Below are 22,864 nucleotides of genomic sequence, written 5' to 3' on the forward strand. Positions count from 1 at the left end.
TACTGGAGTTTCAGCTTCAGCATCAGTCCTTCCAAAGAACAGCCAGGACATATTAGTATTATATTAGTATAATTATCGGAGAAGGCATTGGCAACCCACTCCAGTACTCTTGCCTGGAGAATCTCATGGGTGGAGGAGCCTGGTAGCCTGCAGTCCATGGGATTGCGAAGAGTCGGACACAACTGAGTGACTTCACTTTCACTTTTCACTTTCATGCATTGGAGAAGGCAATGGCACCCCACTCCAGTACTCTTGCCTGGAGAATCCCAGGGACGGGGGAGCCTGGTGGGCTGCTATCTATGGGGTCTCACAGAGTCGGACACAACTGAAGTGACTTAGCAGCAGCAGCAGCAGCAGTATAATTATACTATATACTTATTATGGGGCAAATTTCTCTTCATTTTTTCTCTTTTTAAACTTTTTCCTGTTTGTTCCTATCTATGATTTTTAAGTATTTTTTTCAGGTTCTCCCAATGACTCATTGAAATGTTGCTTGGGAATTATAGTCTGCTAATTAAGTGGAAAGAATCGATATCTTGTCTCATTTCATTTAGACCTATTTGTTGACTATGTCTTCAAACTTCTAGATTTAGTCTTAATCATCCTTACCATTCTAGTTAGGACTGTTGCCAGGTATTTTTTCATCACTATTTTCCCATGAAGATTCCCAATCACTTGTCACTGAATCAAAAGGACACTGTTGACTTCTGGATGTTCTCTGAATACCACCATTTTGTCAAGTTCTCTTATCAACTCAAACAGGTTTTCCATTGATTCTTACAAAGACTCTAGTTAGATTTATCATCATTCACAGTCAAGACGATTATCTGGAATCATGCTCCTAATTAGAAGTGTGTCTTATTTCTCCTTCATGCTAAAGATTAGAGGTGACAACAGCTGCTTGGCTCATTTTTCATAGTACATGGTTCTTAGTTAGCAAAATGGAGTGTCCAAATTTGAGTCTTCTGAGTACAGAGAACATGACTCTGTCCTGGCCACTGTCTGATCATTATCCAGTCAAGAGAATGGTGCTGAGGTGGTTTGAGGAGCATGGACCAGTTCTCTTTTGGTGTAGATTTCCTCCATGGATCAAACTAGACCCTCAAGAGCCACCCATTTGCTCCTGGTGTCTCAGGCCCCCAGAATTGCCTGCCCAGAGTTGTGTACCCGTCCCTTAACTACATGTATACACATGAAATATATGTGTGTGTGTGTGTGTGTGTGTGTGTGTATGTATGTATGTGCTCAGCTGTATCTGACTCTTTGTGACTGCATGGACTATAGCCTATCAGGTTCCTCTGTCCATGAGATTTCCCAGGCAAGAATACTAGAGTGGGTTGCCATTTCCTCTTCTAGGGGATCTCTCTGACTCAGGAACAGTACCTGCGTCTCCTGTGTCTCCTGCATTGGCCGGTGGATTCTTTACCACTGAGCCACCTGGGAAGCCCGTATGAGTACATACATATGCATATACGTACATACACACATACTCTGAGGCACCTGAGAGCAGGTGTCAGAAACCCAGTTGCCAGAACAACAAAGCAGGAACTTGCTACTAGGGTGCTGATGTCATAATGGCAGCAAGGGTCACACTAACTGAAATTTGAATCATAAAGTTCTTGGTAGCAGCAAATCACAAGTTTTGCGTTGTCTCAGATTGCGTGAGCATGGGTCAGTAGGAAGAGGTCCGAACTTAAAATCTGGAACCATGGCCTCCATGTCAGCTCTGACACCGATGAACCCTCTAGAGGTTTACAGAGCCTGTGAAATTCCCTGACGTCACCATAGTACTTCCTGTACACGAAGGAGGTTAGATACGTGACTCTTTCAAATTCTTTACTTCCAAAAATATCTTATCAGAAATCCCAAAGGTTCATGAACATCAGAAAAGAAATTCCCACTCATCATTAAATCATGTCCCTCTACAGAAGAGTATTTTTGGTGTCAGTTCTAGGAAGTCTTGTAGGTCTTCATAGAATCATTTAACTTCAGCTTCTTCAGCATTAGAGGTTGGGGCATAGACTTGTTACTGTGATGTTGAATGGTTTGCCTTGGAAATTAACCAAAATCACTGTCACTTTTGAGATTGCAGTCAAGAACTGCATTTTGGATTCTCTTGTTGACTATAAGGGCTGCTCCATTCTTTCTCAGGGATTCTTGCCCATGGTAGTAGATACAGTGGTCATCTGAATTAAATTATCCCATTCCCATCCATTTTAGTTCACTGATTCCTAAAATGTTGATGTTCACTCTTGCCATATCCTGTTTGACTCATTTGAAAAGACCCTGATGCTGGGAAAGATCGAGGGCAGGAGAAGAAGAGGGAGACAGAGGACGAGATGGTTGGATGGCATCACTAACTCAATGGACGTGAGTTTGAGCAAACTCTGGAAGATAGCGAAGGAAGGGAAGGCCGGCATGCTGCAGTTCATAGGGTGGCAAAGAGTTGGACACAACTTAGCTATTAAACAACAACAACAAAAGAATGATCTAAATTTCCAATGTTGCCACTAGGACTACATGAGTGAGTGAAACAAATTTTTTCAAGAGTGAGTGGAAAAAAAAAATCAAGATTAAAAAAATAGGGGACAGGGACTTCCTTGATGGTCCAGCAGTTAAGACTTTGGGTTTCCAGTCCAAGGGGTACAGGTTTAATCCTTAGTTGGGGAACTAAGATTCCACATTGCCATGCAGTGCGGCCAAAAAAAAAAGGTGGGGGGAAGTAGGACAGCTGGACTTCCCATCTACATCAGAGGAAATGATATTACAATTTCACAGCCGTTCCATCAACAAGGACATGGGCACAACAGGTATTAGGGCTTTTCAGAAAGGGTAGAGTCAATGTTTCTGATTTACAAGCAGGTGCCACTTGAACACACACTTTTGTCACCCCTCATCTTTCTTCATAAATAAGAAAATCAGAAGCTATGAATAGCCGACTATTTCTAACGCTTTTGGAACACATGATCACTTTAATTCTGCAATGAGTGTCTCAAGTTTTTCGTGCAGGGCACCAGAAAACTGGCCCACCTTTTCTTCTTTTCTATAAAACTGAAAGGTTGGAATGCAGTCGACCTTGCACTCTCTCACCAGTTCCTCACACTCGTCGGCATCGACTTCCAGGAACACCACATCCTCGTGCTTCAGGGACAGGGCCTGGAAGAGGGACTTGATGGTCTTGCAGGGCCGGCACCACGTGGCCGAGAAGTCCACAGCCACCAGCTGCTCCCCAGCTTCCTTTAGCGCCACCTTGAAGTCGTCTTTGCTCAGGATCACCTTCACCAGGTTGTCATCCAGGAGCTCTGTGTCTTCCTCTGACTGCAGGCTATTGCCTTCTGCGGGCCAGACTGTGTGCTCTAAGGACCTGGTGGTCTCACCCGCCTTGAGTAGAATGGTTTCGGTTGAGGACTTGGGGGTCTCACCCTCCTTGGGCAGAATGGTTTCAGCTGAGGACTTGGGGGTCTCACCCTCCTTGGGCAGAATGGTTTCGGCTGAGGGCTTGGGGGTCTCACCCTCCTTGGGCAGAATGGTTTCGGCTGAGGACTTGGGGGTCTCACCTTCCTTGAGTAGAATGGTTTTGGTTGAGGACTTGGGAGTCTGACCTTCCTTGGGCAGAATGGTTTTGGCTGAGGACTTGAGGGTCTCACCCTCCTTGGGCAGAATTGTTTCGGCTGAGGACTTGGGGATCTCACCCGCCTTGGGCAGAATGGTTTCGGCTGAGGACTTGGGGATCTCACCCGCCTTGGGCAGAATGGTTTCCGCTGAGGGCTTGGGGGTCTCACCCTCCTTGGGCACGATGGTTTTGGCTGAGGACTTTGGGGTGTCACCCTGCTTAGACAGAATGGCTTTGGTTGTGAACTTGTGGGTTTTACTCTTCTTGGGCAAACTGAATTTTGCTGGAAAATTGGGGGTATTGTCCTGCTTGGGTGAGATGTTTTTTTCTGAAGAAGTGGGGATGTCCACCTGCCTGTGCAGGGCAGTTTTGAGTGGGAATTTGGGGGAGTCAGCCTGCTGTGATGAAATGATTTTGCCTGGGAAACTGGGGGAGTCAGTCTGCTTGGGTGGGAGGATTTGGTTTGGGGAGTTAGGGGAGTCAGCCTGTTTGGGTAAGATGATCTTGGCTGGGAACTTGGGGGAGTCAGCCTGCCGTGATGGATTGATCTTGGCTGGGAAATTGGGGGAGTCAGCCGGCCATGATGGAATGACTTTGGCTGGGGTGTTGAAAATGTCACTCTCTTTTGTCGAGATGGTTTTTTCTGAGAATTTGGAGGCATAAGACTGATTGGGCAGAATGGTTTGGATTGGGGAGATGGGGGCATCAGCCTCCTTGGGCGAAATGGTTTTGGCTGAGGGCTTAGGGGTGTCGCCCTGCTTGGGCAAGGTGGTTTTTTCCGAAGAATTGGGGGTGTTGGCCTGCTTGTACAGGGTAGTTTTACTGGGGGGATTGAGAATGTCACCCTCTTTTGGCAGGATGGTTTTTTCTGGGAAATTGGGAATGTTACCCTGTTTTGGTGAAATGGTTTGGATTGAGGAATTGAGGGTGGCAGCCTGCTTGGGCAAAATGTTCTGCTGGGGGGAATCGAGAATTTCCCTCTCTTTTGATAGGATGGTCTTTTCTGGGAAACTGGGAGTGTCAGCCTGGTTGGACGGGACGGCTTTTGCTGAGGAATTGAGAAAGTCCCCCTGCTTAGGCAGGACAACCTGGGCTGGAGAGCTGGGGGTGTCACCACTCTGCTCAGGTGGGAGTGTGTGCACAGCCTGCAGGGCTTCGGATGCCCCCACATGTGTCCGTTGAACATTGCTGACCTCGTGGACAAAGGCCTCCAGGGGGTGTGCTGGGACCTGGAGAGTCACATGGCTGGACATAACCTGTAATAATGGGCTTTCTGAAGAAAAAAAAAATATCAGAGAAGAAATAAAAGCATTCTGATCATCTACTCCAAGGAAGATGGACAGGAGTCCTTCTTAGAGCGCGTGAAGGTAGTCTTCTAACTGATACATTCATTTGCATACTCATATTCCACACAAGACCAAGCGGCATGTGATTACACGTAATCTTCACCTAGGTTTTTTCCCCTTTAACTATAAACTTCTCTGCTTAGCTTGACACTGCAGCTGACCCCCTAAGCACACAGGTCCCCAAAGCAGCCCCTTCCCCCCTCCTGACCTTTATCCTCACCTTCATTTGTTTCTCCTTGGTTGTCTGACCTCATTTCCGGTTCCTCCAGGACCCCAGCTTCATCACTTTCCATTTCCAGTTCCTGGTCTCTACCCACCCCTACTTCACAGGTGCCTCATGGCACCAGCAAGGCCATCCCCTTCGACCTTCTCCAACCAAACATCATATGTCGAGTAACAACCTGTACTGGGGTAGAGCCTACAGCTGGCCTGCCCTCTCTGTTTTCACAAGTGTCCCATTTGAGAGTTTCATGACACTCTGCGTTTTGGGGCTGCTCTGTGTGTGGGGCCATGCCGTGCCTAAAGTGAATTCACAGGCATTATTTCCTACAACAAACCACTGAGGTAAGTCCCATTGTGATCTCCACCTTACAAGTGAGAAAACTCAGCCTTAGAGAAGTTATGGGACCAAGTCAAGGTCCCAGAGCTCATCTGTGGGGCAGGTTCCGAGCCCACACTCCTGATACTGGGCTGGGCTGCCTGCCGACTGCCCCATCCAGGGGGGTGACTTGAAACCATCTTTCCTACCCCCTTCCTCCAGGTCGTCCCCAGCCACAGCCTTCTCTTTATGACTCGGCCACCACAACCATCTACTAAGGTCTCCTCTGTGATCTCCTCAAACTGTGGTGCTGGAGGAGACTCTTTAAGGAGATCAAAATAGTCAATCTAAAAGGAAAACAACCCTGAATAGTCATTGGAAGGACAGATGCTGAAGCTGAAGCTCCAATACTTAGGCCACCTGATGCAAAGAGCCAACTCATTGGAAAAGACCCTGATGCTTGGAAAGATTGAAGGAAGGAGGAGAAGGGGGCAACAGAGGATAAGATGGTTGGATGGCATCACTCATTCCATGGACATGACTTTGAGTAAACTCCAGGAGATAGCGAAGGACAGGGAAGCCTGGCGTGCTGCAATTGGGGTCGAAAAGAGTCGGACACAACTGAATGACTAAATAGCAACAACAGGTCTCCTCTCAACTACATCACCCTCTTCTGCAAAGTCCTACCTGCTAATCAGATGTCCAGTTTGGATATTGGGAAGGGAGATTATGACATGGAGGAGTTCTCTAACTGAGAAGAGGCAGTAGTGATGGTTCCCCATCCACGTGACAGAATCCTGGCTTCCCCTCTCCAGGCAGAAGCCTCAGCAAGGACCCAGGTTTGATGTGTTCAGAAGAGAGCTGGAAGCGAAGGAGCACCTGCCTCCCGCACCACCTGGAAGCCTAGGAAATGCCACAGCCATGTGGGCTCCATGTGCCCATGGCAGTAGGGGTGATGGGCAGATTGCTGGGCCAGGGAGGTCCTCTCATCCCAAGTGGGGCTGTGATGTTCTAAGACTTGAGCTTCTCTTCGAACCAGGAGAAGCTCAAGAGAACAAAGAAGCCACAGTACAGGGCGATTTGCAGTGAGAGGCAAGGACCAGGGGCACAGGCTTGACCAGGGGGTGACAGCACGGGCCCTAACACCAGACAGCCTCCTCCATCCTTAACAGTTCCCAGTTCCAGGACCAGGCCAGACCAACTGCCTCACCTGGGAACCAGCAGGAGGCAGGGGGCTCAGGAACAGCAAGTCCATACAGCCCTGTGAACCCACAACCAGCCAGAGTTCGCACAGCCCTGTATACCCACATATTACGGAGAAAGGGCAGGAATCGGAAGACAGAGCTGTCACCAGAGTGAAACCATGTTCCTTAGGCTGAAATCCCCCAGGAGCGTGGTGTCCACAATTAATCAATATATTAATATGTAATTAATCATTAATAACACCACACTGCATATTTGAACATTGCTAAGAGAGTAGATCTTAAAAGTTCTCATCACAAGAAAAAGAAATTTTAACTATGTGTGGTGACAGATGTTAATTAGACTTACATGGTGATCATTTCACAAGATACACAAATATAGAATCATTATGTTGTACATTTGAAACTAATATGTGTTAATTATATCTCCATTTTAAAAGTTTTTTAAAAATCTTAATTGAAAAAGGAAAAAATAACAGAAGCTGACATTTGGCTCCTCCTTTCTTCCCAGTCTGGGCTTCCCTGGTGGCTCAGTGGTAAAGAATCCGCCCGCCAATGCAGGAAATGTGGGTTCAATCCCTGGTCCAGGAAGATCCCCAGGAGAGGAAATGACAGCCCACTCCAGTATTCTTGCCCTAGGAAGTCCCAGGGACAGAGGAGCCTGGTGGGCTACATCCAAGGAGTCACAAAAGAGTCAGACACAATTTAGTGACTAAATAACAACAGCTCTTCCTAGTCTATGGTTTTATGTGACTTACTAACTTCTTGGGCCTGTTTCCTCATTTGTAGCATGGATGCAATCATGGTATCTGCCTGATACAGGGATTGTGAAAACAGAAGGTCATGTGATATAAAACACCTGGTGCAGCAGCCAGGGCAAAGCAGGTCACTATACTCGAGTGTCTTGCTTATGAGCATCGGCTCTGTGCCAGGACTGAAAGAGGTGTTCTCTGTCGAGTGAAACCGTGCAGCCCACTCAGGAGACCCCTAGGGTGTCGGAGACTGTGTACACATGGCCCCGCTGATTGCCCAGAGCCCCCACGGACAGTTCCTCATGAATATGGTGGATATCATACCTTGTGTGACACCTTGGGGGCAGGGGTTTTGGGAACTCAGAATCTTGCTTGGGTTTTCTGACAGCAATCTGGTGCATATATCACAGAGCCTACAGCAGAGCCAAGGATCAACCGATGAGCAAACAGCAGGATTTCTGCAATGGGACATGCAGAAATTGTCCCTCTCCTTGGTGGGATGAATAACTACAAAGAACATCACATCCGCTCAGCTCTGATTTCACAGCCAGAGGAGTCTGTATCAAACTTCAGAAAAAGTCTCTTCTGAGGCTTTTGAGATTCCAGAATTGTGGGTAAGGGTGCATTTGAATTACACTCTGCATCTTATATATGAGGAAACTGAAGCTTAGAGACATTGGTCTTCCAACCCCTCCACCCACTGCCAGCAATTGACTTAAAAAATTACAATTATTCAACCCAACGTTATAGTAAGAAAAAGACAAACTTGATAAAACTTAAAATATTTATTAGTATGAATCAGTGTGCGTTAAACCAAAAATAACAGATACAATTGGACAACGTGGAAGGCAGTGCTTTACTACAGAATACAAGGTGGACAGGTAGGTCCTAAGGTCTGCAGCGGCGTCTTCTATACGTGAGAACTGGGTCCAGCCCAGACAGAGGCCCCTTATGAAAACACGAGGGAGGGGGCAGTTTACACAGTCAAGTGCTGACACTGGATCTCTGGGTCTGGTTTTAGTAACGAAGGTTAAACCAGAACCTAACGGGGCTGAATGTGGCTCAGAGCCCTTTCTTTCGCTCGTTATTCAAGTTGTGATCAGCGTCACAGAGTAGAGAGATGCAGGGCCCTGAGGGGAGCCTACTGGGCCATCACAGGTCATGTTCCTCAACCTCAGGGGACACACCTCTGTCACCTGAGCTCCCCTGGGTCCTCCACGGGGTCCAGCCCTTTGCTTGGCTAAAGGCTGGCTTCAGCTCTCCAGATTTCTCTGGTCTGCAAGCAAGTGCCCTGACACACTGCTCCCCACTATAAAGACGGCAGCTCAATTACAAGCGTGCAGTGTTGGCACAATTCCACTGCCACCTGGGGGAATTCCCATGGGGAGACAATCCCCCTGAGAGCCCATGCCCGATTTGCACGATTGAGTCATGAGCCACACTCAGCCAGGGGAATGGATCACATGTCGCTGTAACAAATCTGAAGTTGTATTTACACACGTGAAGGAAAACAGAAGAGCACATTTGGGAGAACTGGGTGAAGGATGCTGCTGAACAACTTGGAACAACAGTAATGTCCAGGCCTTTACATCACATCACACGGTTATGGTTCAGAGATTAGAACAGTCAGAAAGTAATCTCAAGGCAAAATAAAGGAAGATAAGCAAGGCTCCTTGTGGACAAAGCTCGAGCCCCCATCTTCAGAAAAGACCCCAGGTTCCTGCAAATGTCTATGTGCCCGTCTTCTCTTTCCACAACTGCTCCAAGGAGTGACTATAGGCAAGCGGCCGGCCAATGCCTTGAAAAGTTAAGGCTGCACAGAAAGGCAAACGAGTGGCTCCCAACCACGTGGGCTTCTGAAACTAAGCCATAGGCTCACGGGTGGGTAGCCTGCTCTGCGTGGTTAAGACCAGCTCTTTTATGCAAGATGGGAGTGCTGAACAGCCAGCCCAAAGCTGCAAACTCCTCAGGGCCATGCACCTCCTTAGCTAGGGAACTTTGTCTAGAGACAAGCTCTGGTCCTTAGGGACTGCCAGGTGATGAAAAATTCCAAAATAAGCCTGCATGCCACCTGGAACGAGGTCACTTGAATGTGCAACCCACATTTTTTTAAACTTTGTTAAGAGGCAAGATAATGGCTCAGCCTTCAAGCAGAATCACGGAGCCCATAATGTTGACAAGGTGCACAAAATCCTTAAAGCCCTGCAAAGTGTACCAAGGTGTCCAAGTTCCAATTTGCCAACAGTTTTAGGGGAACCTGTCTGGAGTTTAAGCTCTTGAACCAAAAATAAGTGTTTTCAGCTTCCATGTCCTAAGATTGTCAAATGATTCTGGCAAGCTGAATAAAGTGGTAAGAGCACCAAATTAACAACATATTCTCAAGTTGAAAAAACCTACGTCTGAGATTTCAAACTGTTTTCTTCATTGCAGCCCACGTGAAGAAGTGTGAATGGGACCCTGATCTCTCAAGGACTCTCACTTTTTTTGACAGCAGACTCAGTATCCCCAACCATCAAGGGCTGGTGGGACCAGCATGGCAGGGCTCAAGAATGGCTCAAACCAAGTTACAGAAAGTCTGAGGTCTTTCATCGGCCCATGATCTCTTTCTTGATTTTTACACTGTAGGTCTTCAATGAGTGTTTGTTGAGCCTTGAAGGTACTAACTGGCCCTGTTACCACACTACCTGGTCAGCCACATCTCACCCCACAAAAGGCACCAATCTGAATCTCCTCCAAGGTTCACTTCCCATCCTGAGCCTTCCTAGGAAAACAACCGCTTCTCAACCCCAGGTTTTTATGAAAATTAGAAAGAAAACAGGATGTGAACTTTCAATAGGGACAGTTTTCTTCCCTTCCCCTCCACTGGATTCAGACATCTTTAATTCACTGGGATTCCCAGGTGGCTCAGTGGTAAAGGATCCACCTGCCAATGCAGGAGACATAAGAGACGCCGGTTCGATCCCTGGGTCAGGAAGATCCCCTGGAGGATGAAATGGCAACCCACTCCAGTATTCTTGCCTGAAGAATCCCAATGAAGGAGGAGCCTGGTGGGCTACCGTCCATGGGGTCACAAAGAGTCAGATACGACTGAGCACAAAACAATTCACTGAGCTGACAGGGAGTCTGAAAAGGGAAGGTTCATCAGAGCCTGTTCCCAGCTAACAGGCATTCCAGGGGTAGGCTTGTGTTCAACCTTAATACCCACCCCACCAAAGCTTGGCCCTTTCCTAAAGACCCTCTGATTTCGTAGTTTTGGGCGGGGCAGGGAGGAGGGGCAAGCAGGGGGGCAGGCGTCTAGAATCTTACTGTGCCAGTACTTCTGGCTGGCTTTCCTGTAATCAATTATTCATTGATATTGTTTAATATGAGAAGTTTGCCCTACAATTTACATTCAAACATCATCCAAGTAATTTGTTCCCGGGATATGGCACTATGTCACACTCTTTTAGTAAAATAACACTCTGTGAGAAACTTCCCTAAAAGAGTGGGGATTTATTACCCTGCAGGTCATGCAAACCAGGTGGTCTCTGGAATAACATTTATATCCTGCATTTGTCACTGCTTACACGGTAATGACTCCAAATGATTTCCAACACCAGGCCTCCAACTCCCAGCGCAACGTGAAATACTGTAGTCGGGTTCGGTTGGTTTATATGACCAAGGCTTAGAAAAATGTTCATGGAATAAAAGTCAGAGATGTAGACAACAGTTCCTAATACATCTTTCTCCACTTTCATAACAAGCTCGAGTTCTACCGTAGATGGTCCAATTACACCTCACTGAAAGGAAAATTAAGGGAACCTTTCGGCAAAGGTTGGTGGAGTAACTAAGGCAACAGCACTGAAGAAGTTCCTGACATTTGATTAGAAACACAGGAAATCAGAGTGGAACATCACTTTAGAACCTCACACACATAAGCCAGTAAGACTTTTGTACAAATTTAAGAATATTTTAAGGCTTTTAACAAAAAAACTCAACTATACTTAATACCTAAAATCCGTTCCCTCTGAGTGAATTTCACACACCAAAGGCCATTCTGTGGCAGGGTGGTGGGTTTTCCCAGAGTTTCCCAGAATCCTTTTCCAGGGACACTTCCTGCCCTGTTCTCTGCGGGGCTCTCCTCCCTCTGAGCCAGGGGCCAGACTACCGAGGAGGGAGGCCCTGAGGAAGTGCCCAGGGAGGGAGCTCCGGCCTCTTCAAGTACAGGGGACCCTGCCCCGGGTCAGCAGCACCGCCGGCCGACCTGCGAGGTTGGCTTCGCCAGTTTGATGGATCCACTGTTTCCGTTTTCATGGGGGTCCAGGGGTGGAATCTGGCGACCTGCAAGGAAGGGAGGCCAAGGGTGAGTTCTTGTTCCCAGCTGACCCCCTGTGCAGATGGGGGCATGCTCCCGCTCCCCGACGTCATGTGTACAACCTGCAGGCTGCAACCAGGTGGAGGGGCTACCTCTTCCAGTGTTCCCCCACCATGCCACCCCCCAGCCTGGGCTGTGTGACATCAAACATAGAAAGGAAAGGAAAGGTAAAACCAGCTTTCTGCATCCGCCTTCTCCACACAGGCATCAGCACACTGCTCGCTCCCAGCCTTCCCCCATCTGCCCACTAGAACGACTGCCTCTCAGTTTCAACAGCAACAGTGAGGCCTCAGCTTCTTAAAATAGACCTGGCTGGGGAACTGCGATGGTCTCAGCAACACTGCATTTTAACACCAGGTTTCCATCCCTCATCCTGCCAACGCACACAGAGAGTTAACGGGAAAGCCTCTAGAGACATTCTTCACAGGAAACAGTATCTTAATGCCATAAACAAGCAGAGCAAAATGTTAGTTGCTCAGTCATGTCTGACTGCTTGTGACCCCATGGACTGTAGCCTACCAGGCTCCTCTGTCCATGGGATTCTCCAGGCAAGAATACTGGAGTGGGTTGCCATTCCCTTCTCCAGGGTATCTTCCTGACCTAGGGTTCGAACTTGAGTCTCCTGCATTGGCAGGCGGATTCTTTACTACTGAGCCACCAGGGAAGTACTGCAATACTCTTATGATTTCTTAAGTCATAAAACTGTGTTGCTGGAGAAGATTCTTGAAAGTCCCTTGGACAGCAAGGAGACCAAACCAGTCAACTCTAAAGGAAATCAACCCTGAACATTCATTGGAAGGACTGATGCTGAAGTTTCAATACTTTGGTCACTTGAGCTGACTCATTGAAAAAGACCGTAATGCTGGAAAAGATTGAAGGCAGGAGGAGAAGGGGGTGGCAGCGGATGAGATGGTTGGACGGCATCACCAATTCAATGGACGTGAGTCTGAGGAAACTCCAGAAGATAGCGAAGGAAGGGAAGCCTGGTGTGCTGCAGTCTATGGAGTTGGAAAGAGTCAGACTTGACTTAGTGACTGAACAACAACAGTGAGGCAGCCCCTTAAAAAGAGCAGGAAGCCACTAGCGCTGTGGAAACACACTGAGAACTCAGAACCTGTGGTCTGAGTTACCTGGAGCTTACTGAAAGCTTAAATATATTTACACAAAAGAAGAGTTCCAGAAAATGCCATAGCATTCGGTACCAAGGTGATCACCTTGGAACACTGTTGAATCAGTATTAATTACATGGGCACAGAATAGGGCAAACACACACACACACATCTGAAAAGGCTCTGGGCATCCAACCATGTCTGTGCTGTTACAAAATGTCCTCTGAGAGCACAGGCACAGTCTCCAAACAGGTCCTCCGGAGGATAAATCCCACAGCAGGGTGTTTATTTTAATAAGGTTTGTATTGTGCAAGATTTTGCTCAGGAAAAGTTAAAAGACTTTTTTTTTTTTTTGAGTTCTATCTTCCTGAAAGTTGACAGCTCAGAGAAAAAGCAGGTTTTGTAAATGATTCCTCAAGAACAAAGTTATGGGAGAAAACTGATCCCAAGCCTGTAAACTGTATATTATGGTGGCTCTGGACTGGGGCTGTGACGCTTTTATACACAACAAAAATAAAACAGCACACTCAGCGGCAGCTGTCCTGGGGATGGCCGCTTCCTGCACAGGCCTGGCATCGTCTTCCTGCCAAGCTGCTGTCTGGGTACTTCCCTCTCTCACCCTGGTCCCAGGATCTACCAGGCTCCACTTTGGTTGGATGGGTGGTAGAGGGGCTGGGACCTGCCTGTCACTTCCATTTCTCAATTCTGATTTTCTGAATTATCCAGAGACGTAGACTGACTATGCTTACCAGCTTCCCTGGTGGCTCAGATGGTAAAGAATCTGCCTGCAAGAAAGAATCAGCAGACCTGGGTTCAATCCCTGGGTCAGGAAGATCCCCTGGAGAAGGGAATGGCAACCCACTCCAGTTTATTCTTGCTTGGAGAATCCCATGGACAGAGGAGCCTGGTGGGCTACAGTCCATGGGGTCACAAACAGTCGGACACGATTGAATGACTAACACACTAACAAACTGACTGTGTCTACTAGGACTTGGCAGCATTTGCTGTTAATCACGATCTCCCAGTCTCTCTATCTGGGGCGGAGGGGTCCTCTCTGACCCACTGCAGAGCTCACGATCAGGTGGCCCCACCCCAGGAATACAGAATGGAGCTGGCACCACACTGGTGACACCTGAGGTCACCCTCTAAACTGTCCTTTTGCTGCCGTCAAGAAGACAACATTGGGACTGCGAGATAACCTGGAACATTAGCGTCTAGACCTAGGAAGGCGCTAACGCTCTGTGCAGGATGAGCACAGCGTAGGATTCAGGAAGTGGATTCAGCCAGGATGCTGGCAGGAAATCCTGGTTGGGGATAATGAGAGTGCCATGGAGAGAAGTAGAAAATAGGGAGGGAAGGAGGACTGCAGGAAGTTACCTGGCAGACGTGACAACTGGTCGGAGGCGGGAAGATGAGAGAGAGAGGAAGAAAACTGAAGTTCAAGTACAGGAGCCGTGGGAACGGTGGTGCCCCAGCAAAGACGGAAGTAAGGGGCGAGATCACCATTGACCTTGAATCCAAAACACCAAATGTCTTCAACATGGAGGGGCTTACGTTCCTTTAAAATCATTAGGCTTCCTTGCTATTCAAAGGCACCATTTCCCTTTTTAAAAAAATTAGTAGACTATATTTGGGGGGAGGGGCAGTTTTAGGTTTACAGAAAAAATCAGGCATGAAGTTCAAAGAGTTTACATATACTCCTCCTCCTCATCCCCAATGTCCTCTAACACCTGTCATGCGTGGGGACCATTTATTACAACTGAAGAGCCACTGCTGATCATTAAGTGAAGAAATAAGAAAACAACTCAAGGGACTTCCCTGGTGGTCCAGTGGTTAAGAATCCGCCAGCAAACACAGGGGGACACAGGTTCGAGCCCTGGTCCAGGAAGAGCCCACATGCTGCAGACCAACTAATCCCACAAGCCAAGACTTCAGTAGAAGCCCACATGCTGCAACTGCGGAAGCCAGTGCTCCACAGCAAGAGAAACCACCGCAATGAGAAGCTAGAGCACCGAAACGAAAAGTAGCCCCCAAATGCTGGAGTAGAGAAAAGCCCACATTAAGCAACAAAGACCCAGCACAGTCAAAATAGATAAATACTTAAAAAAAAAAAAAACAGCAAATCAATACAAAATGGGAAAATGTTGAACAGACACTTCATCAGAGGAGACACAAGGATTGTGAATAAGCACATGAACAGGCACTCAACACTGTCGGTCATTGGAAGATGGATGTCAAAACCACAAGGAGAGACCATCACAGTCCCATCTGAATGGTTGAAATTTAACAACTGATCGTCCCACCTGCTGGCAAGGAGCTGGAGCTACTGGAGCTCTGCGGGATTAGGGGTGGGAATGAAAAATGCTAACACCGCTTTGGGACACAGGCTGGGGGACCCATAGAATATGGACTATTGCCTATGAGAGGAGCCAGCCACACTCCTTCAAGGTGTTTATCCACACAGAAACTTGTGCGTGAAATCTCATCACAGTCTTGCCTGTAATCACTAAAACCTGAAAACCACCCAAATGTGTAGGTGAATGGATTAACAAATTTTTACTCATGCTATGGAATGCCATGGGAGACTCTTAAGTGTGCCTTGGACAGCAAGGAAATCAAACCAGTCCATCCTAAAGGAAATCAGTCCTGAATATTCATTGGAAGGACTGATGCTGAAGCTGAAGCTCCAATACTTTGGCCACCTGATGTGAAGAGCTGACTCATTGGAAAAGACCCTGATGTTGGGAAAGACTGAGGGCAGGAAAAGGGGGCAACAGAGGATGAGGTATTTGGATGGCATCACCAACTCAATGGACATGAGTCTGAGCAAACTCCTGGAGATAGTGGAGGGCAGAGGAGTCTGGTATGCTGCAATTCATGGGGTCACAGGGAGTCAGACACAACTTAGCAACTGAACAACAAACTTGGATCAGGACAAATGACCTAATTGCTCGAATAAAGAAACTGCATGGAGGGAACCTACTGTGAAGGAGAGGCTTGAAAGGCACACCAGCTAATTTTATCACTATACATGGAGCTTATTTGCATCCTGACCCAAACATACTGTTAAATGCAAACAAATCATTTCTGATAATTATAAGCTACTAAAAATTTGAACATCACATGTTCAATGTCATTAATATGATAATAGCATTATGACGATGAATGCCACCATATAATTGCTTTGTAAAAAAAAAAGTTACATACTGAAAATACAGATGAAATGATGTTCTGGATTGCCTTCAAAATAATACAGGTGTGGGGGGAGGGGCAGGCTGGGGGAAGTGTGGGGTAGGGATGAAGGCAGCTTGGTTTTGAGTATGGTCTGCCCTATATATCTGCAGGTTCTGTATTCTCGGATCCAACTTACCTCAGACTGAAAATATTCAAGAAAAAAATTCAAGAAAGTTCCAGAAAACAAAACTTGACTTTGCCACACTGGCAACTATTTGAATAGCATTTACATTGTATTTACAACTGCATAGCATTGTTATGGTCTTAGGTATTATTTGCAATCTGGAGATGATTTAAAGTATATGGGAGGATGTGCTTAGCTTATACACAAACACAATGCCCTTTTATACAAAGGATTGAGCATCTTTGGATTTGGTGTCAGTGGTCCCGGAAGCAATCCTCCAAGGGGCACCAAGTGATGATCGTACCTGATGTTCATTACATTCTTCAGTTTACTGGTGTATATGTTTACAGTTTTCCATAACAAAGTCTTTAAGTCCCCTGCAATCTGACCACCATGAAACAACCACTGTTAACATCTTAACATGTGTGTTCCCTTTGACTCTTCGCCCAAAATAATATATTTACAATTACACAGTCTACGTGCTTAGTCTCTCAGTGATGTCTGACTCTTTTCGACCCCATGGACTGCAGCCCTCCAGGGTCCTCTGTCCGTGAAGATTCTCCAGGCAAGAATACTAGAGTGGGTTGCCATGCCCTCCTCCCGGGGATCTTCCCAACTCAGGGATTGCACCCAAGTCTCCCTGACTGCAGGCAGATTATTTACCGTTTGAGCTGCCAGGGAATGTAGTCTATGGTTCACATTTTATAAAATCAGGGTATTATACAAAGTGTTCTGTAATTTCTGTTTCACACACAACAATTTATCTTTTTATGTCAGTAAAGACAGATTTACATCCTTGTTTTTAATCACTAGTTTACACTGGTGTTCCAGGATTACTAAAAAATCGTTTCCCAAGTTTTGGGCAGTTAAGTCATTTCCTGTTTTTCACCAGAAGCTGCCATCTGCAATAAGAAGTGGGCAGACTGGAGGCTCAGAGCATGGGTTCTGGAGTCCTGCTCCCAGGACTGACCCCCTGTGACCGGGAGTAAGTTGCAAACCTCTCCACACCTCAATGTCCTCATGTAAAGCAGGGACGATAACAGAGACGACTTCATAAGATAAATGGGGCATTAATGAGCTAGTAAACATTGAAGCAATTATTTATTTCAGACGTAATTACCCAGTATAAGAAAAACGCCTGAAAAATCCCATGGACAGAGGAGCCTGGCGGGCTACAGTCCAAAGGGTCACAGAGTCAGACACAACTGAGTGACTAAGCACTACATGAGCAAAACATTTGTTTTTCCTAAATGAAGTAGACCACCAGGCTCTCAGGAATTCCTTATGCAAAGTCCCCATCACTTTGAGCCATAAAGACCTTATACAAAAAAAAAAAAGAAAGGGACTTTCCTAGTAGCCCAGTGGTTAAGACTCTGTGGGGGGACTGTGGGGAGGTTAAGGGGGGCACTTTCAATTCCTAGTTGAGAAGCTAAAATCCCACATGCCACATGGAGGGGAAAAGAAAAAAGACCTCATATGCATGAAGAGATTTACACTGGTTGAGCCGTGCAAAGGAATACCTTTCGAATTAAGAGACTAATGCTCGGATTTAGGCTTGTCTTCTTCTGTGAAGTCTTTACGTCATTTTTTATTGAAAACATGACTTTGCATAAACCTAGGGAGGTCTCCTAGCTCTTGCAGAAATCCCAGGGTGAATTTCAGATACACAGAGCTGCATTGATGCTGGGAGAGAGCTCTGGAAAATACAGGGAGCTGCATGGGGACAGGGTGACAAATACACACGACTGTATATAACGTAGATAAACAACAAGGACCTACTGTATAGCCCAGGGAACTCTACTCAATATCTTGTAATAGCCTATAGGGAAAACAATCTGAAAAAGAATACATACATATATATAATACATATACAGACACACACACACGTGTATAACTGAATGACTCTGCTGTACACCTGAAACTAACATGACATTGTAAATCAACTATACTCTAATTAAAAAAAAAAAAGATCAGAAATGAGGAAAACCTTTCCACATCGACTCTTTATCCACAGGTCTCGTACGAGGGAGACACTGTTTCTTGTTGATGATCACCAGACACGAAAAATGACTACAAGCTTCTCTTGTCTCCTTTGCCCAGAGTCATTCAGCTTCATGGGTGACTTTGGTTTTCCATATCTTTCTCACTCTTTTTTTTTTCCTCCCCTCAACATACAAACATAAAATGCTGTAGAATATGTAATTGTGTAAGTAAAATAAATTTTATTTGGCAACGGAGTTACTTCATTCTGAGTCGTGAAACACAGACTGGAAGGGTGAAAGCACAGACTCTTGGAGACAGAGAACAGCGAGGGGTCGTGTGGGTCTGCAGGAACCTGGGCAAGGCTGCAGGGTTTAGTGTCTGTGGCACCAGATAAATTAACTCAGAGGAAACGCTCTGCTCCAGAGCTCCGTGGCTTTTATCCTCTGAGCCCCAGAAGCATAAAGATGCAAACTATCCTGAAAACACAAACCAGATACTTACTGATTCCTTGAAAGAGCTCTTCGATATTAATTGCATTCTTTGCACTTGTCTCAACCACGACAGCTCCGATGGACTCCGCATACTCCTTGGCATCCTTCAAAGGCACTTCCCTGGAAAAGAGGGCAGACCAGCAGAGGTGAATGCCCGTCTGTACAGAATAAATAACCCTGCAGAGCAAAGAAATAGCTCACATGCAAATAGCTTCCTCGTGGGCCTGCAGAATAACAACTCGGTCACCCAGTAAGTATTAGAAACGTGGGTGAAGCTTTTTCAAGTTTGAAACCCAGTCTGTGGCATCCATGGAGACAGGACATGCGTGTATAAGCTACTGTCCCTGGTCCCACCAAAGGAGAGAACTCCAGAACAGTAGGAAAGGCATTATAAGTGAGGCCAGCTTTCCGAGTTAGGATTGGTTCCAAATTTTTTTCCCATAATAATGACTCAATGTTTTTTAAAAATTGCACATGTGCACACACTCGCATATGTGCTTTTCTAACACTTTCTGTATATTGCCTTTTACAAATCAGAGAAAATACATGATGTGATCTGGAAGACTGGCAATGAACACATTTATAGTTTCAACGGCGTATTTGAACTTTCTCCTTTAAAAGGCTGTTACTCTAAAGGTTTAGGTCATGAACTCAATCCAGATGAATAATCTAAAAAAACATTTATTGATGTACTTTCTCAGGTGAAGATACTGCAGCGGACTGAAAGATTAAAAAAGACACAGTTCCTATTCTCCAGAAGTCTATTCATTGATTCAACCAATATTTAGAGAGAACAGTTGTATGCCAGCCCTTTCTTGTAGGCAGTCCCTGCCTTATGGAACATACACCGGAGAGCAAAGAAACACACACCTATGGACACACTAAGCCACACTATTATAATGTCTGCAACACGGAGATAACAAAGTAAGTGCTCAGGAGTAGAGGGTAGAGAGCCGAGCGTTTGATCCAAGGAACCAGGGCAGGTGCCATAGAAGCGGCCCCTGAAGTGTGGCCACCAGGGGCAGCAAGAACACGGACCAGAGCCTGACAAAGGCCCCCCAGGTTGGGTACGCCCTCACCCCTCCTGTGGTGTGGGACCCACTGCCACGTGGACACCTGAGCCATGTCGGCTGGACTCTAAACTTGCCTTATCATTCTTACCAAGGACACCCCAGGCAAAATGACCCTTTTGAATCTACCCTCTTCCTCATTTCTAACAGACAAGCCCCCAGGCCTCTCAGTTATTATTAAAAAAAAAAAAGTCTTTGGTCTTTTTGGTAGCGATGAATTTTACAGAGGAAATATCCCAGAAGAGGGCTTTTCTAGGTTCAGTTTGGCAAGTTACTCTACTTTTTTTTTTTCTTTTTCTTCCTGGCCGTCTTTATCAAACCAAAGCTCATAGGATGGGGCTCCTCCCTGCCCTAAGGTGGAGCAGAGGAGACTGTTCACAGGTGTGGTTGTGGGGGGAGCCCTCTGGCCACCGTGGAAGCTGTGGAGAACCCTCCCCTCCAGGGAGGGAAGGTCAGTTCAGGCTTCCGTGTGTCCTTCTAGGGGGCCCAAGAGGAAGAGAACACCGTCCACCAGGATTATGGTGAGAACAAAGGCACTCATGACAAAATCCAAACCACCCACCCTGAGGCAGACGGGAAGCCTTCGAGAAGGGCAGATGCTGTCACAGCTGACAACGCTGGGCCCTGGAAAGTGGAGAGAGGATAAGTATGTCCACCGATTTCCCCCAGGTTTAGAACAGGTCTCGTTAAACAGATGACCTGCCAAGGCGACGCGGTACTCGGGGCGGAGGCAGGGCCAGCCCAGCAGGTTCTGCTCACACTGCTCCCATCCAACCACCCAATAGGAACCCACACTCCTGAGGCTGTTCCTTCAGTCTTTACAGACAAAGAAATATCCCCAGAGTGCAGCCTGGTGCAGGCAGGGCTGGGGGCAGGGGCCAAGTGTAGCCTGTCCTGAAGAACAGGTTCCTGCCCTAGGAGCCTAGGGAGCCAGGGGCGTCCGTTTAGCATCAGAAATGAGCTGGACTGCGGGACACCCAATGGGTGTCAGAGAACTGTTGTTGGGACAAACAGTACAGCTACAATCTGAAAGGAGACCCTGGGAAGGTAAGCGTGTGCTGCCCCGGGCCTCTAGCAGATGTGTGTGACCAGCGGGTGGCCCTGGGAAGCCCTTTGGCTGAGTCAGAGGTCAGGCACAGCCTGGGGAGGGGGCTGGAGGGCACCTCGGAGACGGGCCTTCTGTGATCACCCTCACAGAAGACCATGGCATCCATAACTTTCCTTCAGTTCTTTCAACAAATATTTACCAAGTGTCTGCCATAGGCTGGGTGCTTTGTTAGGCTTTCAATAGGTAAACTGAAGTGAGTCCACCCAAGCCAAGGCATAAGCACACAGCAGGTCAATTTTGATGGGAAAGAGTACTTTTAGACTTTCAAGATGAAGTTACATCCAGGAAGGCAGGACTTCCAGAGATGCTGTGCCTCAACCAGGTTCCCGTGGGTGCCTCTGACTGGTCCTCCAGCTCTTGCAGTCATCACCCCCAGGCCCACCAAGGGGATCAACACACAAATCCACCAAATGTTCCTGTGAACAGAATTCCTCCATGTCTTCTAAACTGTAAAACCCAGCACTTCAGCAGGAGTTAGAGGCTTCCTGCCTTAGACCTCCCTGTTCATGCCCAGGCGACAGCCATTCTGGGTGCTTCTGGAGCTCACGTCTGTCTCTGGGCCCCTGCTCTCATCCACCCCTCTGCATCCCCCTGACGACTGTCCACACGAGGGCTCCTAGAGAGTGCAGCGTAGCAACCCCTCCATGAGAGCCCAGAGCCCTGGTGAGACTTGTCACCTGAATGGGCTGTGGATTCTTGCGATCAGGACCATGGTTTGTTTTGGGGAGGCTTCCCTGGTGGATCAGATGATAAGAAATGGCCCTGCAATGCAGGAGACCCAGGTTCGATCCCAGGGTCAGGAAGATCCCCTGGAGAAGGGAATGGCAACACACTCCAGTATTCTTGCCTGGAGAATCCCATGGCTAGAGGAGCCTGGCAGACTATAGTCCATGGAGTCGCAAAGAATTGGACATGACTGAGTGACTGAGCACAGGAATCCTAACAGGGCCAGGCACCTACCAGGCAATCAGTTAGCACCTGCTGAATGGCAGGGTGACTGTCTCCGCAAGTGGCCTTCAGCAGAGAGGAGAACTCAGGTAGAGGGTCCAAGCAGACTTCAGGGGAAGTATGGGGAGTGTGGACAGGGAGGGGGCGAAGATTCACCCAGCCAGGAGGGAGACTTAGGGCTGAAAAACACACGAGAGGGGGCATCTCCCCCAGCCCCAAGCTCCAACAGTCCTCAGAGGTCACATTGCAAGAAGGTCCACGCACCGCCATCCAGGCAGAGGCCACGGGTTCTGGGAGGCTCCCCACCGGGGAGGAGGGCGGGAACCCACATTCCTGTGGCTGCAGATTTCTCCACAGGCCAGGCTGCCCAACGAGGGTCCTTGTTTTGTTGTTGGCGGGTGTAACCCAGCAACGCAGCAGCTGACTCATTCCAGTCTCGGGCTATTTAATTCCCCCCGAGCCTCCTCCACGAATGGCAGGGGGAGAGGGGGGAAGGGACCCCAAGAAGGCACTCCGGGGGCCCCGCCCGTGAGTAGGGGAGTCCAGTCGGCAGGCCGGGGCAGACCAGCACTCTGCCCTCGGGCACCGTTCCTGACAGCAGGGAGCGGTGACCTCCATGGGCCTCCCATGCAGAAGTGCTCTGGCCTTGAACTCTTGTTCACAATGTGTGAACAGCACTCACATCAGAAAGGCAGCCCAGCCTGCTGCTCACGGGAGTGAAATTTTCTCCTTCAGTGGCCAGCCTCTTCACATCTCCCTCACTCAGGTCTCAGCCCCCTTTGCTGCCAGATGGCATGAACGCTTTTCCTTTTTAAATATTAGTTGATATCATAAAGTGCTCAAAACAGTACCTGGCACATAGATAAGATAGACCAAAGTTTCCAGAATAAATCTTTACAAAGACGGTACCACTTTCTTAGCAAACGTCCCAAAGATTGAGGAAATGAATCAAGTGGAGGAAACAGGCAAACGGAAGGCTCAAAGTACCTCCG

General features: G+C 47.5%; 2 protein-coding genes across 2 annotated transcripts in view; both read right to left on the reverse strand.

Annotated features, from left to right (window-relative positions):
* Positions 1-2,967: 2,967 nt before the first annotated feature.
* Positions 2,968-5,319, reverse strand: TXNDC2 (thioredoxin domain containing 2 (spermatozoa)). The gene is made up of 2 exons (XM_010859116.1): positions 5,132-5,319; positions 2,968-4,835 (listed from the first exon to the last, which is right to left on the reverse strand). The coding sequence occupies exons 1-2, from the start codon at positions 5,250-5,252 to the stop codon at positions 2,968-2,970; spliced, it is 1,989 nt and encodes a 662-aa protein (XP_010857418.1). The 5' UTR covers positions 5,253-5,319.
* A 2,902-nt stretch (positions 5,320-8,221) lies between these two features.
* Positions 8,222-22,864, reverse strand: part of RAB31 (RAB31, member RAS oncogene family) — a 55,797-nt gene continuing 41,154 nt past the window's right edge. Inside the window, exons 6-7 of the mRNA XM_010859081.1 lie at positions 18,757-18,866; positions 8,222-11,771 (exon numbers count right to left, since the gene is read on the reverse strand). Coding sequence (XP_010857383.1) covers positions 11,674-11,771; positions 18,757-18,866 — 208 coding nt within the window. The 3' untranslated portion in view covers positions 8,222-11,673. The remainder of the gene's footprint in view (positions 11,772-18,756; positions 18,867-22,864) is intronic.

This window comes from Bison bison, unplaced genomic scaffold, assembly GCF_000754665.1.
Source record: "Bison bison bison isolate TAMUID 2011002044 unplaced genomic scaffold, Bison_UMD1.0 scf7180017864453, whole genome shotgun sequence".
In the NCBI taxonomy this organism is placed as follows: Eukaryota; Metazoa; Chordata; class Mammalia; order Artiodactyla; family Bovidae; genus Bison; species Bison bison.

Excerpts from the sequence above, each read along its gene's own strand:
- TXNDC2 (XM_010859116.1), bottom strand. The coding sequence starts at position 5,252 with ATGGAAAGTGATGAAGCTGGGGTCCTGGAGGAACCGGAAATGAGGTCA. Across the intron at positions 4,836-5,131 it reads GGGCTGCTTTGGGGACCTGT|CACACCCCCTGGAGGCCTTT; the intron begins GTGCTTAGGGGG and ends TCCAGGTCCCAG.